Here is a 12,463-nt window from a genome sequence, read left to right on the forward strand (position 1 = left end):
AATATCATACAAATATTTATATCATTCACAAGCACATGAAAAATGTACCAGTCATACAGCGAAAATAGCAGCGGAACTATGTTCATAAGACACACCCTATGTCATTTACAACGTCTAATGCTGAGAAAGGTGCACAAGTTCCCGGTGTGTTTAAAATAAATTCCCGTATTAAGCAAAGAGGTGTGTTTTTCAGGGTAGTATGCCAAAAAATTAACAGAACATAGATTAGAACGAGTAATACATCGGATAATTACTTGAACTCACATATGTTCTGTACACTAAGGATTGCGTATCACAGTAACTTAAATCTATAGGAATACATGCATTCAACGGCGACGAATTAAAGCCGATCATGACAACACACTTTTTCAGAACCGATACCGAAAGAGATACAGCAAAGTTTCATTGATTTCGAAATGCGTATTCCAAGAAACGCACGAGTGCATAATCCGAATGATTCATTAATTAATCCTCGGAATGCAATAATTTAGGAGTCGTTTCCCGACTCCAGAGGTCGCGCGTTTCATCGATAACGAAACGTTCATACTCCCTAACATCCATCATAGGGAGTTGATCATTTTTCTGTAATCGCACTTCGATGTGCATTTCCAAAGAGATGCAGCTTTGCGGACGCCCGTTCCGAAGAACCTGAGATTTCTTTCCTCGGTACCCCGAGAAAAAAAATTTCTTTCATTCAAATATGCATTGCTGCAACAAAATCCTATGATCAAATACGTTCAAAGAAGTGTCAGAATGAGTAAACAAAATTTGTTTAATCAACGAAATAATTTGATGTCAACAATATATATTTGTTTCGATCAACCAATTTTTCTTCTCGGGGTATAAGTGTCAAGACGATGCGGCCATTTAGCGACACCCCAGTTTAGTCGAACTTCAATTCCCTTTTGCACATGGGGCACATGTCGCTGGTCTTGAGACACTGTCTCAAACAGTCGGCATGGAAGAGATGGTGACAAGGCGTCACTCGAGCCTTCGTCATGGCATAGAGGCAGACGGCGCAGACGTCGTCGAACTTCTCGATCTCCTCGCCGGTCGCTTTTCTATAGCGACTAAGAATTTCGCGTTCCTTTTTAAGGGCCGCTCCGGAGTCTCGAACGAGGTCTTTCCCCCTGAGGAAGACGTTCAGGTAGATCGCTATTACGAGGAACTTCCACGGCGCCGTTGGCAGAAGGATCAAGGAGAAGAGGGCCGAAGAAGCGATCGTGAAGCACCTCAGGATCACGGGGGCGTACAAACTCTCGAGGTTCTCCAGAACTTCCAGCTGCATAAAGTTCAGAATCGCTGGGAACATGTCGACGAACACCTTCTCCGTCGCCGCGTAATAGAGCCAGGTGATCGTGGTGTAAAAAGCCGATGGTCTGTGAAAAAAAAAAGAAACCTCAACACGTTACCAAGTCGTTCGGCCTTGTCCCATGAATTTGAGCTAGACCCTTTAAACGTAAGAAATTTGATTAAACCTCCCGGGACAGCCCAAGGTAATGAAATCTTTTTGCCGAGGTACGTAATAAAAGTACCTATATCCCGCTTATTTTGGCAGGGACGAGAGAGCTTACTTGTAATTTTGGAGGCCTTGCTCCAGGCCGAAGACCAGCAACATGAAAGTTAGGGTGACGACGAAAGTGACCGCTTTGGTCCATTCGAGGACGATCTTCGTGGTGGACATCGCGAGATGTTTGATCTGCGATCTCTCGGTCAGGGTCACGTAAGGGGACCAGTCTTCCTTCTCGATGAGCTCCTTGATGTAGCTGACGCAGTAGGCTATCACGTTGTAAAACATGAGCGTGTAGAGGCAGGTCATTCTCTGCTGGGGAACCAGCACTTTGTCGGCCAGGGTCAGGAAGACGATTTGGTTCGCCATGATGGAGACGTTCCTCATCTTCAGAATGAGATTCTCGGCGCGGTCCACGGGCGCGTAGAGTCTCTTCAAGAAGCTCCTCAGGGGTTTCCACGCCGTCTTCGCGCCGTCTAAAAATCAGGTTTCTCGCATGAGGGTTTCAACGGGATGACAATAGAATAAATAATCGCGAATAATCGGGACTCAGCGGGGTCTTTAATTGCGATTGTAGAATTAAGAAGTATCGATTCCTCGGAGGAAGAACCGTAATCTAAGTGCCGGCCTTCGAGCACTGGCCATTAAACGAGGAAAAAGAGAAGCGGCCAGTTGCGGCTGCTTTAAATTTTCCGAGGCCCGATAAACAGCCTCGAGTGGCCGTAACTCGACTGGACTTTTGCTCGAAAAGAAGTTTCGGCTCCGAAGGCTTCGCTGGAGTAGACTAAATACATATCGCGATTATGCCGAGATCCCCAAGAACCCTGCAACAATAGTTGACCCTTAACTCTAGCCGGCCTATCTGTCGGTGTTAACTACCACGAAACGCGGATTAAACTCTCGTTTCCTTCCTCGGCGCGACTTGATTATTATTTTTACGCCTATTATCGACTAGGAATAATTAACATTTAACTGTTCCCATCGCTTTGGCATCCGATCTTTTTCGGTTCCCGAAGAAAACCGACCGAAGCACTCTCAGAAATATCGGCGAATCGGCGCCCCAATAATACCCTGGGCGACTCTCGATACGACCGAGTCCAAACTGCAAGTGGCCAGAGAACTTGAAATTCATTTTCAGGGAATGTTGCAATTTGCGATAATCAAGGTTAATTAGAGCCTTAAGTCGGTTATTTTTATGATATCCAGTGTAACGTTTAAAGTAAAGTACAATCTCGTGCCGGCTCGATAAAGAGTATAATTGAAAGTGTCAAAGTAGAAGGAAATATTTCCGAAAGCCAATGATTTTTTTTTTCATGGCCACGATGATCGTCTTAAGAAGAAGTGATCATGTAATAATTTATCTAACTACCCTATATCCTGGGATTTTGCAAAGGACCGAAAGCTGCATCGAGGACGTAAGTGCTGTGAAGTGATCCGGGGGAAAAGTATCGCGGTGACAAGTGCTTAGATTAGTATGAAATGAGAGTCGCCCTTGACCTTATCCGGACCATTTTCTTTTCGCATATCATTATCAACCCGTGAATATCATTAGCGATATCGATCATTGGGCGGACAAAAAAATAATAATATAAGATGACTCGATATCTCTTCTCGAGGTGTTACGAAAGAATTATGCTACATACATCAAAACGTCAACGAAGGTCTTGAAACTCGTGAAATTTAATTTTTCGAAAAGTATTATAAATATATGACACCCTAAATGACTATATCATAAGATCCTAAACCTATAAAAAGGCAGCAGGGGTTGCGCCTCGTCTTCAAGGTCTCGCGGTAAAGAACAAACGGAAGAGCGAAAACCGGAACAGGACAGCTTCCGGTAGAAGGCTCGCAAGGAAACCGGAAGAGAAAGGAGGCCATCGCGATATCACCCAGAGGGAAGAGCAAGAGGGGATCCTCGATCACTCGAAATCGTCCTTAGAGGATCAATCGAGGCTCCCTCCCTGATCTAAATGCGCGCCACCGGAACGCCGTTTTACGATAATGCGGCAACTTTGTTGCCGAGGTGCATGCCGCTTTAGTGCCGTCAATTGGGGATAATTAAATCGATGTGCCGACGGGATCGTCTTCGTTTTTCGTAACGAACGATCATTTGCATATTAATGGATGTCAGTCAGGAGTACTCGGACAAACAAGACAAGACGAAGCTCGACGGACAGGTGGGTAGAAGGGGCGAGACATATTCGCATGGCAACCACCGCAAGCGCGATCCTTCGAGGCTCGTGATCGGCTATGGGGTATAAAATCACCCGTCGATGCCATCCCGGGCACACTTTCGGTCCAGGACTCCTTCGAAGGTCGCGAATCAGCGGAAGTTCTCCGGGAATCTCTCCCGTTTCGAGTTTGAGCCTTCGCCGCCCGACCCAGGACTTCCGCGACCAGCCAGGACCCATTGTCGGGTGAGTCCCTCGATTATCCCGGAGAGATCCTAAAAGCTAGGATTTTCAAGAAACCGGAAGCACTGGCAACTCCTGAAAGCCCCCACAGATCCTCGAAAGAGAATCGGAAAGGACCTCGATAAGGGTCCAACGTCCCGAATTAGCGATTTCCCGGGGTTTAACGAGCGGTAATCAAAGTATGGGCATACTTATTGTTAGTCTCTACACGTGCTCGATACGAAAGATAATTTCCTCGGCTGCAACCGTTCGTGCCATTAATCTCCGTCTTTGAGATAAGAGGTTCTCTTTTACAAAAGAGAATATCTATTTTCTAATTCGGTCCTCCAATTCAGAAATAGTGAAAAAAATTTCTTGTTATGATCGGGAATTTCTTTTTCTACGGACACGTGGAGGAGTACGAATAAACTAGTGGTTAAATCCTAGACACGTCGCGGACGCACACCTAAACCGACCGTAGAGGTACGATAGGGATAAGGCGTGAACTCGATGTCAATATACTTTTTAACAATCCCCCCAACGTGACACGGGTCACGGTTCCTCGGAGATAAATCCGGCAAGGTTCATCGAGGTCTCCGTTCGATAGGCGTACACGCGAACCGCTTTCGGAAGAGAACCTCCACGTGCCCTGGTTACATCTGTTAATCTCGACTAACGTCCGCAAGGTCGAGCTCGACCATCCATAAATTAAGAATCGAGATGAAGAAGAAATATCGGCGCAATCGTCAATTTGTTACGTTATTTTGGATCGCATATTTCTTTGGTTCGATGACAATTTTTTCTCAAGGTAGCGATTTGTCGTGGCCACCGCGAACTTGGTTCGCGAAAAAGGTCGATTGTCTTTCACTCACCTTTCGCAGCTTCTACCAGAGTCTTAAGGGCTGATACGGGGTATCTGTAGTTGGCACTGAGAATCACCGGCAAGACCAGGACGGAATATAAAGCCGGTGCCGGGGACGGAAGAAGTCGAAGAGGGCCTCGTGGGCAATACGGCAGCAACAGGACGGCACTCAGCAGACACACGCTCTGGGCCGTTCTTTCCTTGTCCACTCCTACGGAATTCGCTCTGACGCGTCCTCTCACTCTCGTTATCATGCCCATCTTCTTCCCTCCGACTGACTTCCTGAAGGTGTTCAAATTACGTTTTCAAATCTATCCTATCTCGACAAATTGATTGGTCGCTTCTTATCGTCACGCTCTCGGTTCATACTACGCGAGGGGTCTCTAGGGAAGTCTTAAGAAATGCGAGAACTCCGATTTTCTGGGAGGTCGTCGGTTTTGGGGATCACCTCGATGCCGCAAACACGCGTCTAACGTTTCAAAGCCCGAGGGACGTTTTTACACGCCTAGAATACGTTTCCCCGGGTCAACAGAATCTCCGGATAGGAAAACAAACGACGTCGATCCGACGACGCGTCTTCGCGCCCACCGAAATCGTTTTCGCCTTTGCTTCGCGAGGGAAGTACTAAAACGTTGATTACTTCCCGGCTTGTATTCCGGTCGGGAAGGTCAAGACCGCGGCTAATGTCGGCGTTTCTTTATTTCACATCCGCGGGAACGAAAGTCGGCTTGGTCGTCGTAAACATCACGAGCGGGCCTGCGATCCTATATCTAGGATACGTTGCTTCTATATCGGTCCGGCGATAATATTTTTGGCCACGTCGCCTTGGTTTTGGCGCCGGGCATCGATGTAAACAACCTTTGTACGCGAGAGCCGCGGAAAACATCGAATAAATAATAAAGAACGAAGCGTAAAAAATAAAGAGCTCCCGCCGCCATGACAGTGAGACACGGGGGTCGCGGCGACGCGGCGCGGGCTTTTCCATTTTATATCTCGACACTCCATCGAGAAACGGCTGCGAAGTGAAAATATACGCGAGATCGATGGGCAATACTTGTCAAGGGGATTTTTCACGCGCAGTTTCGCGGGCAAACAAGTCCAAGAAACTGATTGGCAACCAGTGGACTCCGAGTTTTCCGCGTAAACAAGAATCGAGAGGTCTCGTAGAGACAATTTTAAGAATTCTCCTGTCTCGTTTTCGTGCATCAAGGAATAACCACATTTTTAGGGCGAATTTCGGAGTTTCGTCCATATTCATACTAACCACGAAGTAGTATCGGGACGGGATTTTTAAAATAAGGTGACCCGGTTAACCGATCAGCTGTTTTTGACAAGTATACTCGTCATGAAGGTACACTTTTCAAAGAGGTCGCAACAGCTGACTGGTTAATGGATAAAAAATTCCCACTTGGATGACAGTCCCATGAAAATTGCTAGAATCAACGTGAGATATTTTTTTAAATTCCGTCTCGCGTTATTTATCGAAGATTGGGGGTGATTACCTCTTTTTAGAGTCGATGGCGGATCGATCGCTTCCTTCGGTTTCCCCTTTTGCGTAACTTTGTCACTCTCGTTCTGCCTTTCTTCTGAATTTTCTCGGTCTCCCAGCACGAGGAACTCGCGTCCGAAACGGTTGGGACCTGGTGCGACACTGAAATCGTGGCTTGCTAGAGAGAAAGCGTCGTTCGCAGGCCAGCTACGCAAATCTTCAGCTATTCTTAGAAACCCGAGGCGCGATGCTCCTGGATGCTCGCGAAAAGCTTGTTTTGCGTTTTCTCGGAGCCACGTGACGAGCAGGAAATACGCGACACATCCTGCTGAGAGGCGTTTCATTCACTTCCTCTCCCCCTCAATGGGACTCCAAAAGCCGTGCCAAAGAATGAGACGATCGTCCCCTTTTCTTTAGAGCGTGGGTCATCGTTTTTCGCCGGAACTCGGTCATCGGATCTATGTCTTACTCCGGTTATATTTAAATGGATTCAATGAAGGCAGGCTCGAATCACAGCCGCGTACTTCGCCGTGCTCGAAGTAATGCGTAGTTTGGTTATTGCGGAGTAAAGCTTCGTTTCGGAGTAAAAGATGCTCTGCGAGGAATTTATCTCGGTCTTGCAAGAGTGCAAAATGTGCAAAAGGTGCACCAGACCCAACTCGTTCGTCTCCAGGGAGAAACGATGCTTCTTATCGTCCCTCTTCGGAGACCGTAGCTCGGAGGGAGATTTCCGATATTGTGTTTCGATCACAGTCACGAGAATTTTCCTGTTTTCTACGTTGGAAAAGCTGGGTGCCTCTCTTCTCTGCTTCCGTTTTCGTATATCTCTCTCTTTTTTTTTCTCTCCCGCAGAAGATACGCCTTCCACGGAGTCGCGTTTAACTCCGAGGACACGCAGCACCGGCTGGACTTTGGGCTTGTTTTTCGATTGATTTCTAGTGTTCGTCTCAGGAGACACTAACTCCGGCTTTTGCGACATCTTTGTTTTCATGTACCGCCGAAATCGTCGCCAATTCGAGCCGCGTATCTCCGCGAGCACGAGATTCTCGTCCGTGAGAGTAAACTAGTACAAAATAATTCCGAAAGCATTAAGGAAAATTGAAAGCGTCCTCCGACATCGTCCGAACCCTTTTGAAATAATTAATAACTCCTTCTGTCCGCCAAATTCGCCGGGAAAAATTCGTCAAAATATTTTAGCTCATTTCTGTGGGCATTGTCCTCCACCCCGGGAATTAATTATCGTTGCAGACAATGGAGTTCCTTAATGGAACGACAGGTTTATGAATGACCGACAAGCCTTTCAGCTGCGACACGTTCCTCTCCTTTGACCCCTTCCGTTTTTAACGCGCGGTGAAATCGTCGTCGGAGTCGTGCTAAAACAAATCGAAAATGTTTACGGTTTTCGCTCAGTCTTCTCTTCCATGGTTACTATTTCTCCCTTCGGTTCATAATCCATTCGAGGGTTTACGATCAAACGTAAGCCGAATACCGAAGCCTGCAAGACGAAACCAACGACTCGTCGACGACGTTCGACTTCGCTTTCGTTACTTTCGTATACCTCTTGTAACACCGAGAATAACCGCATCCGAATAAAATGCACAAGAAATATCAGCAATTCCTGGGAGAAAATGACAAATTATCTCTCAGAAAGATTTCAAACGACGCGTAAGAATTTTTTTTCACGCGCTATTTATAAATTCGAGCGACATCGTTTCTCTAATCTCGAGTTTGCGAAAGTGAGAAGTTTCAATTTAGAGGATAATCCTTACGGGTCGCATTTAAGGTCATTCTATATATATCAAAACGTCGAAATATTTATAAAACTTTTCTCCAAACTGAGTGCGCCGAATAATTTTAAACTTTAACACGTGATTACGGAGGTTCTAATTCGGTGATATGATTCCTCCTCTACATCAGAGTTCTCCGCGATGGAAGGGTTAAATCATTGCAACTTTGTTATCTACTCTCTCGAGTTGCATCCCTCGAATACGCAGTTCTTTTTGAGCATCGGAGGGAAGCGCTGGGTCGAATCGTTACCAATATTTGACGTTTATGTAATCGCCTCCAGCCACGTGCGGATCCGTGTCAATCGTTCGGTAAACGCGGATAAGTCGAGAGATAAGTGGCTCGACTGGAAGCGGTTAATCGAATTATGTTTGTCTCTGTTTTGGTGATTAGCCGGTCGGAGGCGCCTTATAAAGCGACAATGAAAATAAACGCTTAATTAGTGCATCGATCGTAGCTGGCCACCCATCGACGTCGATCTCTCTCGGTTTTGTTACGCGAATCATTTCCGGGGGAATCGCATCCTTTGAGAATTTCGAAAGACACGGATTCGATCGGATGGGACGGAAATCATTTTGACTGGGGTAATTCTTAATATTCGGCAAATAGGTACCTTCACGACTCGAGAGGGAAACTCGAAGCACGAGTCTTGAACTCGGAAATTGTTTGTCGAAGTGACTCGCGACACTCCAGGTTATCGCGGCTCTCTAAATACTCGGCGCCAGTTTTTTTCTTCTTTTTCTCGAAAAGCAAGTAATCGTCGCCGATCGGCTCGGTGACCCAGGGCACGCAGAAATCACGAGCACGCCGATTCGTAAATATAGGACGCCCGCCATTCCACCGGATTCAACCCGACCGAGATAAAGTAGCAGACTGACTGTCTAACGAGGCTCAAATCGTTCTTCCCGTGTTTATCAGCCGACTCGTGGGGGCTCCCCCAAATTCAAATTTGGAACAAGAAGCTCTAAAAAAAAATGTTAAAATCCAAGGGAGTCGCGGAGAAGGCGAAATGTCGAAAGTTGCGAAGAGCCGAAGCTTCGGGGGCAGAAACTGGTGAAATTTTCAGCTTGGTCTCGAGATTACGACCACGTGGTTCCACGTTAGGCCGGAGGTACTAAAACGACACCGTGGAAATTTGCGACAATGGCGGCCTCAACTCTTCTGGGAACGATAAACCCTTGGTAGTCTTTGCCCCGGAGTGCGAGAACTCATTAACCGTTCGCAGAGTGGGGACTAGCCTCGAGATGGTGAACACCGTTTTGGTCCATTCGGCGGTAGTCCGGTATTCGATCGAGAGCTGATCGCTTCCGAAGCCATCGCGGTATTTTCGGACATCGAGAACAGTGTTTTCGAGATCTCGATCCGGGACCGAATCCGAGGACCCTCCTCCCGACGTCCATGGACGTCCCCAGGGCTTCCCTCGACATTTGCCGAACGAGAAGCCCCTGGGATCTCCGAGTCCTCCGATAGCGTGAGTATCTCCCACGAATTGGAATTTTCCCAATCGAATGAGTCGAAGATCTCCAAGGGGGACTTCCGACTAAAGAAACTCGCAACGTCTAGGATCAAACAGAAAGCCTAACGAGTGGGTACCGAGGGGAGATTTGTGAATCCGGCACTGGGTACAGTGTTTACATATTTATGCGAATTTAGGACGACGCGAAAGTAGTTCCAGCTCAATCGGAATAAATCGTATTATCGGTTCAAAATCGAGACCTTCGATTCGATACCCGAACTGGGGTTGATATAAAACTAAATAAATTTACCATAAATCTCAATCCCCGTCGTTGGGTAAAGAGTGAAGTGCGATGATCCGGTTTGAAGTGCAGAACGAGATAATCGCTGCAGACTGGCACGCTTTGTTATTCGTTACGTCCCGGCACATCAATCGAGGAGTAAACAGATGAATCCGTAGTAAACTGAGGAAAACTCTGGGAAAGCGTTGTCCGGGTCGGGAAAATTTTCGGATCCCGAGAGACCTCAACGGAGAAAATCGCAAGATAATGTTCAGGACGACAGTCGAGATTCTATTCTCCAGTCGATGATAGTTTCGGTAATAATGGAAATTAGTTGTAACAATTACTTAATCCCAAAGTCAATCCGTCAAAATGTCTATAAAAATTTTCGCGAAACTGGGCGCGCCGAATAATGATTTTGCTTGCAGATTCGCTGAACGAGATGCAGGCCATAGTGACCGTTTACGTGCTCGCCCTGATCGCCGGGAATATTCTGTAAGTGCGTAACGAATTACTATAAAACGCCCTTGTGAATAATTTCTAAAGATTAAATGACATTTCGTCGTAGCGATGCATATCTCTTCGAGTCAATCGACTTATTTTCTCAGGGTAGAGGCAATACAATAATAATCGTTGTCTCATCTATCGAACAGGTGTTCCGCTCATCCTGCACGAAGACCAGTGTGCGAGGGTTGCGGCGACGAGTGCGACAAATGCGAATTCGGCGTTACCAAGTCCGCCCTCTGCGGCATCTCGGAATGTCGGAAGGTGAGCTCCAAGGGCTTTAACTGAAAAGGGTTGTGATTTTTATTCGATTAAATTGACGTATCTTATCGAACGCGAAGACATTTCGCAGACAACGCGAGATCAAGCTAAACGTGAACGAGTGCCCACGTGGTTGGCGACGAGAGAGAAGCTAAGAGTAGCTCTCTTCTTTCCGACACCTTGGTCGTTCTAGAGTTCAAAACGAGGGGCTCCTCTCTCAGAAAAATTTTTATCACGAATTCAATCGGCTCCATCGAGTCGATTTCGCGCGTACCTGAGGAGACGATATCCGCGAGATGTTTCTCGATAACGACGATCCTCTCGATCGCAGGGTCCAGGAGAAGTCTGCGGGGGGCCCAGCAACTCCTGGGGCATCTGCGGGGACGGACTGATCTGCAGCTGCAACAGATGCGCCGGATGCAGCATCGACTCTCTGGTGTGCTTCACGAACATGACTTGCCTGCCTCATCAGAGCCTCGAGTCCCGACACATGGATTTCCTGAATCGACTCGCCTTCAAGTAAACTGAAGAGACGCAAGTCGACTCCGCGCCTGCATTCCTATTTATTCCATTCCATGAAGAGATCTCACTAGGTAGCCGATCAAATAATTGTGACCCTAAGTCGCTCATATTATTTTCCTTTTTATATTACCGCCGCTAGGTAAATTATTCGTTAGTTAAGTCGCTTCGAGCACTCCGCGTGTTTGGCTGTGAGTCGCATCGTTTCCCCCCCTTTCATTTTTCTACCCATTAAATCGCGTAACCTTAATTTCCTCTCCAAATCACGAGCAATCGGAGGCTGAGTGTGTAGTGCGAGGTAAGCGAGGGAAGTTCCGGTTTTTATTTTTTTTTTATTTTATTTGATACGACTCGACGTAGAAACCGCAAATTCGATGGGCTGAAAATCAGAATTCTGGTTAATATAGGGACGAGTGAATTTTACGTTTGCTCGATGTTGGTTCGAGGTTGACCTTTCCTCGAGACATGTTCTTGGGTATCCTTGGAATCTTTTAACACTGAATTTGTGGAGTCGAATTGAGATGATTCGCCGTCTCGTTGTCGGTGGGGAAGATCAGGAGGTAGACATAGCCTGTAATTGCGAGAATCTGCGATGTATTAGACGTAGACGATTCAGTATTCCGCGGACCAGAGGGTCCTTTTAACGTCCCGTGTACTTCCTCCCTTGTGATTAGCATGTTTAAGTCCTAGTCAACCAGTATGCATTTTTTATCGACGCTTGAAAGATCTCTCGGCCAGGCGATAGTCGTGCGACCGTTTTTCGTTTAAGTATTCACGATGCGCTATTGTGTGACCCATGCCGATCAATCGAAAGAAATAAATCTTGAGATAAGAACAGTGGATCCTTAAAAAAATCTTCGATTAATCCCCCGCCCCGATTCCAAGAGGATAACGATATTAAAATTCGTTTATAGCGATGCATCTTCTCGAGTTGGCCGACTAACAAATGATTCGTTTGCCTTTAAATCGCCCGGTGCTGCTATCGAGCAATTTAATGAACAAGCTCGGATAAAGGATTCCTTTTAGCTCGATCGGAATTGCAGTGCGCGCGTTTAGCGTTGTTACCCACTCGCTGGAATTTAAATTAGTACTCGATAGTTTACGCAATCAGCAGTTGATAATGGCCGAGCATCCGACAAATCTGGAACAAGGTTTGAATAGTTTTACTTGACAAAAGACACCGTGCCGCGCCAAGAAACTGAAATACCCGCAAGTGCGATTGCTCAAACGACGTATTTGAACGTTCAGATTTCAAGACCGGTCAATTTTGGGGAGCGAAGGGTTATGCCCTCAGGAAATCACCTAATCGTTGCCACAATTTTAAGGCCGACCGTCCCTTGTTACCGAATCGCATTTTTTTTTATCGTACGATATCAACGGCAATAGGTTTTCAAGGAAGGAAAT

General features: G+C 46.6%; 2 protein-coding genes across 4 annotated transcripts; one reads left to right on the forward strand and one right to left on the reverse strand.

Annotated features, from left to right (window-relative positions):
- Positions 1-2: 2 nt before the first annotated feature.
- Positions 3-6,416, reverse strand: LOC105702382 (ERAD-associated E3 ubiquitin-protein ligase HRD1B). The gene is made up of 4 exons (XM_012429906.2): positions 6,268-6,416; positions 4,776-5,047; positions 1,575-1,986; positions 3-1,379 (listed from the first exon to the last, which is right to left on the reverse strand). Exons 2-4 carry the CDS (start codon positions 5,023-5,025, stop codon positions 884-886), a joined length of 1,158 nt encoding a protein of 385 aa, XP_012285329.1. The 5' UTR covers positions 5,026-5,047; positions 6,268-6,416; the 3' UTR covers positions 3-883.
- Positions 3,754-12,459, forward strand: LOC105702391 (neuroparsin-A). Of its 3 annotated transcripts, none has more exons than XM_012429919.1 (4): positions 3,754-3,927; positions 10,204-10,270; positions 10,429-10,543; positions 10,872-12,459. In XM_012429919.1, the coding sequence occupies exons 2-4, from the start codon at positions 10,218-10,220 to the stop codon at positions 11,061-11,063; spliced, it is 360 nt and encodes a 119-aa protein (XP_012285342.1). In that variant the 5' UTR covers positions 3,754-3,927; positions 10,204-10,217; the 3' UTR covers positions 11,064-12,459. The 3 variants fall into 3 exon arrangements, with proteins under 3 accessions (XP_012285342.1, XP_012285341.1, XP_012285340.1); XM_012429918.1 differs by lacking the exon at positions 3,754-3,927 and adding an exon at positions 8,273-10,092; XM_012429917.1 differs by lacking the exon at positions 3,754-3,927 and adding an exon at positions 8,273-9,510.
- Positions 12,460-12,463: the final 4 nt, after the last annotated feature.

The sequence above is a fragment of the Orussus abietinus genome, unplaced genomic scaffold (genome assembly GCF_000612105.2).
Source record: "Orussus abietinus isolate OABI.00-Male unplaced genomic scaffold, Oabi_2.0 scaffold17, whole genome shotgun sequence".
NCBI classification, from domain to species: Eukaryota; Metazoa; Arthropoda; class Insecta; order Hymenoptera; family Orussidae; genus Orussus; species Orussus abietinus.

Coding starts and splice junctions, on each gene's coding strand:
- LOC105702382 (XM_012429906.2), bottom strand. CDS start 5,025: ATGGGCATGATAACGAGAGTGAGAGGACGCGTCAGAGCGAATTCCGTA. Junction 1,987..4,775: donor TCTGGTAGAAGCTGCGAAAG/GTGAGTGAAAGA, acceptor CCTGATTTTTAG/ACGGCGCGAAGACGGCGTGG. Junction 1,380..1,574: donor CAAGGCCTCCAAAATTACAA/GTAAGCTCTCTC, acceptor TTTTTTTCACAG/ACCATCGGCTTTTTACACCA.
- LOC105702391 (XM_012429919.1), top strand. CDS start 10,218: ATGCAGGCCATAGTGACCGTTTACGTGCTCGCCCTGATCGCCGGGAAT. Junction 10,271..10,428: donor CTGATCGCCGGGAATATTCT/GTAAGTGCGTAA, acceptor TCTATCGAACAG/GTGTTCCGCTCATCCTGCAC. Junction 10,544..10,871: donor GCATCTCGGAATGTCGGAAG/GTGAGCTCCAAG, acceptor TCTCGATCGCAG/GGTCCAGGAGAAGTCTGCGG.